Here is a 4,154-nt window from a genome sequence, read left to right as displayed (position 1 = left end):
AAATGCTTACAAATGTCATTAAACATTCAATTCATATGATCATGCCTTTTTTTGTTTTTCTTTGAAATCTTCAAATGATTTTGACATATGGTTTACAATGATTAAAAGCTTCATTAATAAATCGTTAACAAACATTATATAATGCTTAACTGATCATTAGTTAATGGTTACAAATGTCATTAAACTTTCAATGCGTTTTAAAAATCTACAAATTATTTTAACAGAAATGATACAATATTTACAAGCTTATTTGTTGATGTACTGTTGAATGCTTACAAATGTCATTAAACTTCAATTCACATATTGGCTAATGCTCATTTTTTACATTTACATATGTTGTGAAGATATAGCTTAATTACTAATTTTAAGCACTTCACACACTGTTCGTGTTAATATATTCATTAACTCATAATCACAGTCTGTAGTTGTTGTTGTGTAGACTTCTACTATTTGAACATCTTAAATCATTTATTCATTATTTGTTAATGTTTTTGCAGTACCCAATCTAAAGTTGAGACTATTCATCATTTGTAAATGTTTATAAACATTGACTAATTTTTTTGTATCTTTATTGGCACTGGACTTTTAGCTACTTTAACAACATTTGTGTAAAGGGTGGTTAGTTAAGTTTAGCTAAATGCTTGGTAAAGACATAGCACACATTGTAATTTGGGTGCAAAACATTTTTAATCACCTCAACACTTATATTAGTATACTATTGTGTATCATTAAATGTAAAGTTCAGTGTCATCCCCTCTGCAAACCCCGATGGCAGGAAACCAGATCACTTGCTTTATTTTCATCAGCTCTGTTTTGGGACATGCTCACTCAGGTTGGTCGATCTTTGTCGTCATTATGAATAAGGATGTGTATGATTATAATGTGTACTACAGGAATTAAAAACCAAATGCTAATTTCTTCATGTCTCTAGTGTGACTAATGCGTTTTATGTTCCAGCTGATGATACCTACTTTGTGATGCCTCAGACAGTAACAGCTCTGACAGGCTCTTGTTTGCAGATTCCTTGCACATTCAACATCTCCAATTTTGAGGACAAACATAAGAGGGCAAAATCTATTTATGGGATCTGGATGAAAAACAAATCACAGTATGCTAGCAAAGACAGTTTTATAGCTTTTAATAGCAGTGAAAACATCATTAGAGGATTCAGTGACATAAAGATGACTGGAGATCTCAATGAGAGGAACTGCACCACTGTCTTCTATAACATCATGATGAATCATTCAGACCGCTATTACTTCAGACTGGAGTCAAATGTGCTCAGAGCAACATTTAACCCCAATATAGCTGATTCAAGCAACACTGTGAGGATCAATGTCACAGGTAAATGTCATCTCAACTGAACAGACCATCTACACACCAAAGTGCAAAGACGAATTTGTCCGTCTTTAAAATGAAATGAAAATATTAGTATTATCATCAGTTTTATACTATACATTTTGACATTTTGAAAATACTGTAACATTATAAAACTATATCTTCAGTGTTGAGAGGTTGCATTTCTTATGCATGTACAAAATATTAAAAAATATTGGTAACAGTGATTTTACCTTGTGAAACAGTCAATCTACAAGTGCAAATGTGCTAAACCTCACCCCAAGTGTGAAACCCTGACCTTCTAACGTGCATTGTGTGTTTTCCTTGATGTCTGTCATCAATTACCTTGTAGACTCACCACAACCTCTTGAACTTGAACCTAGTAAGCTACAGTATGTGATGGAGGAAACTACAGTAAATCTAAGCTGCTCTTCTGAAGCCCCCTGTCCCAAACAACCTCCTACAATATCCTGGTCTAACATCCCTGAATCTGCCCGCATTACAACACAGTTACAGGAGAAACCTGATAAAACCCAGTCAGTGTTTTCATACATGACCTTCAAAGCTTCATACAAAGATCACAAGAAGAACATTTTCTGCACTGCTACATATCCAAGAAATACGCCTAATGACTCAACTGTGGAAGGTACCTTCATGCTACAAGTCCTGTGTAAGATATTTGGAGTACTTTTGTGTTTCTCATCATCCTTGATGTGATAAAATGAATAGGTATCAAAACTATCAATTGTTAACCCCGTATGTGCATGTGTTTTTCTTAAAGTTCCTCCAAAAGAAACTCACATCATCATTACTCCATCTGTTGGCACTAATGTGACTTTGACCTGCAAAAGCAAAGCCAGTCCATCAAATTACTTGAACTACACCTGGTACAAACGTGGACAGGAGACGCCTATAGCTTGGGGAAAGAAGATTCATTTAACCAGAACTCATAATCAAACAGCATCATACTTCTGCATTGCACAAAATAAACATGGAAAACAGTCATCAGAAGATGTCCAGCTCACAGATGAAAGTAAATAAAGCACTGTGTTTTGTATTTTTATGTTCAGATATATTATGGATTCGTGAATACTGTTTGAAATACACTCTTCAGTAATCCTTTTGTATTTTAGGACAGAGTGGATTCTCTCATCTGGTGATATATGGCTGTACAGGAGGACTTTTGGCTTTTGTTCTGTTGTCTGCGGGTTTTTTTTACTGTATGAGGTAAATATATAATAACAGAAATGTAGTTCATGTGTGCAATGTTGTATTTATTAATTGCATGTGTGTATAATTTATGAATGTATTTGTTTTATATTTACTTTTTTAATTGTATATTTATTTATTTTTTGCAACAGAACAAAGGCTTCAAGACAGGCCCATGTCACAGGAAAAGATCAGGTACATAGTTCAATAAACAAGATGTTAACATTGAGTAACTTAACTTTTAAATGCCAGCTGTTTTGTCCACAACAACAAAATGTATTCCAAACAGAGCCACGGCAGAATTAACCGTTGCATGGCTGTGTCTCGAACCGTAGCTGTTTAATTCCGGAATGAATCAGTGCTTTTGAACCAATCAGTTGAGTGAATGATTCAGTGACTTAATCATTAAAAAAATAAAAAATAAATGGTTCCTGAATGAATCTGTGTATATGAACAAATCGGCTGAATAAAGACAGTAAGAGTCACACTGAACGTTGTTGTAAATTGTAAAAAAGTGAATTGTTTTATGCTAATTTTCTAAAGACTAATTCACTTCACTTACAGTAGGATCTCCTCAAACAATGCTTCTTTTACAGCAGAAGGAAAGCGATTAAAAAAATCAATCATTTAAAAAAATTCTCACCTATTTTCCTCAGGCTGAGGATAAAAACAGAGACATGATGGCTATCTATGTTAACAATGATATTGTGATCAGCAAGAATGGTGAGAAGAAAGAAACTGATGATCTCCACTATGGTGAAATTGACTTCTCCAAACTCCAGCTAGGCCACAAGACAAGGGAACACCCAAGCAATGGCCCAGTGACAGAGTATGCTGAGGTTCAAGTGACGGAGAGAAAGAGACAAATCAACAGTGTTCAGCAAATGGACAAACTTTATGCTGAGGTCCAGAAAAAGTGATTTTTTTCCTATGTTAAATCTTGCTATTGTGCAGAGACCTGTGACACTTGTCAGCCAAGGACAGTCATCAAATTTTCACAAATCCCTTAATAACATCTCTGACGAATGGTGCAACACTGTCTAAATAATGAAATAATACTCTAGACTCCAGCAGCTACAAGGAATATAATTTGAATAATATTAAATGCTCTTATAGTGCTCTTAATTATATTAATAATCTATATGCTGGTTACTTGTATGGTATAAGATATAAATATTCATATAAATAAAATATTAAAGGGGTTCTATTATGTTTAAAAAAAAAATTAAAAATAAAATCAAATAAAATGAGGAAACGAGGTCTGGTTGAGTTGTGTCAATAGTGTGTTGTCACCAAATCCAAGAGACGCTGTTTAACAGATCTAATATACTAATATATTGTGCTCAAAGACATAGCCAACTGTTTTTATGTGAATTTAAGGAATTTTATCACCTCATTTAAATCATATAGCTAGTTTTACACAATAACAGAAAACTGACACATAAATTAATTCCAATTGTATGTAGTCAAAGTTTTAATTTTTAACTACTTCGAGCTTCAAAACAAGCTAATCAGTAATAAAAAACAACAAATAAACACATTACACGCAATAAACAAAGAGTGTCTTCAGGATAAAGAGCAGTGTTTTTTTCTCTTAGCATTATTAC

At 33.5% G+C, this 4,154-nt stretch overlaps 1 protein-coding gene across 1 annotated transcript; it reads left to right on the top strand.

Annotated features, from left to right (window-relative positions):
- Window positions 1–759: 759 nt before the first annotated feature.
- Window positions 760–3,613, top strand: LOC107657813 (myelin-associated glycoprotein-like). The gene is made up of 7 exons (XM_016446059.1): window positions 760–832; window positions 958–1,344; window positions 1,691–2,008; window positions 2,120–2,371; window positions 2,472–2,565; window positions 2,700–2,742; window positions 3,204–3,613. The coding sequence occupies exons 1-7, from the start codon at window positions 769–771 to the stop codon at window positions 3,465–3,467; spliced, it is 1,422 nt and encodes a 473-aa protein (XP_016301545.1). The 5' UTR covers window positions 760–768; the 3' UTR covers window positions 3,468–3,613.
- Window positions 3,614–4,154: the final 541 nt, after the last annotated feature.

The sequence above is a fragment of the Sinocyclocheilus anshuiensis genome, unplaced genomic scaffold (assembly GCF_001515605.1).
Source record: "Sinocyclocheilus anshuiensis isolate Anshui unplaced genomic scaffold, SAMN03320099.WGS_v1.1 scaffold7, whole genome shotgun sequence".
Lineage (NCBI taxonomy): Eukaryota > Metazoa > Chordata > Actinopteri > Cypriniformes > Cyprinidae > Sinocyclocheilus > Sinocyclocheilus anshuiensis.
Note: the sequence above shows the minus strand (reverse complement) of the source record. Positions and strands in the feature narration are given on the sequence as shown.

What these genes read in the sequence shown, in the direction of transcription:
- LOC107657813 (XM_016446059.1), top strand. Translation starts at nt 769, where the DNA reads ATGGCAGGAAACCAGATCACTTGCTTTATTTTCATCAGCTCTGTTTTG. An exon ending in TTTGGGACATGCTCACTCAG is followed by an intron (nt 833 to 957) that starts GTTGGTCGATCT and finishes TTTATGTTCCAG; the next exon opens with CTGATGATACCTACTTTGTG. An exon ending in ATGTCACAGGAAAAGATCAG is followed by an intron (nt 2,743 to 3,203) that starts GTACATAGTTCA and finishes TATTTTCCTCAG; the next exon opens with GCTGAGGATAAAAACAGAGA.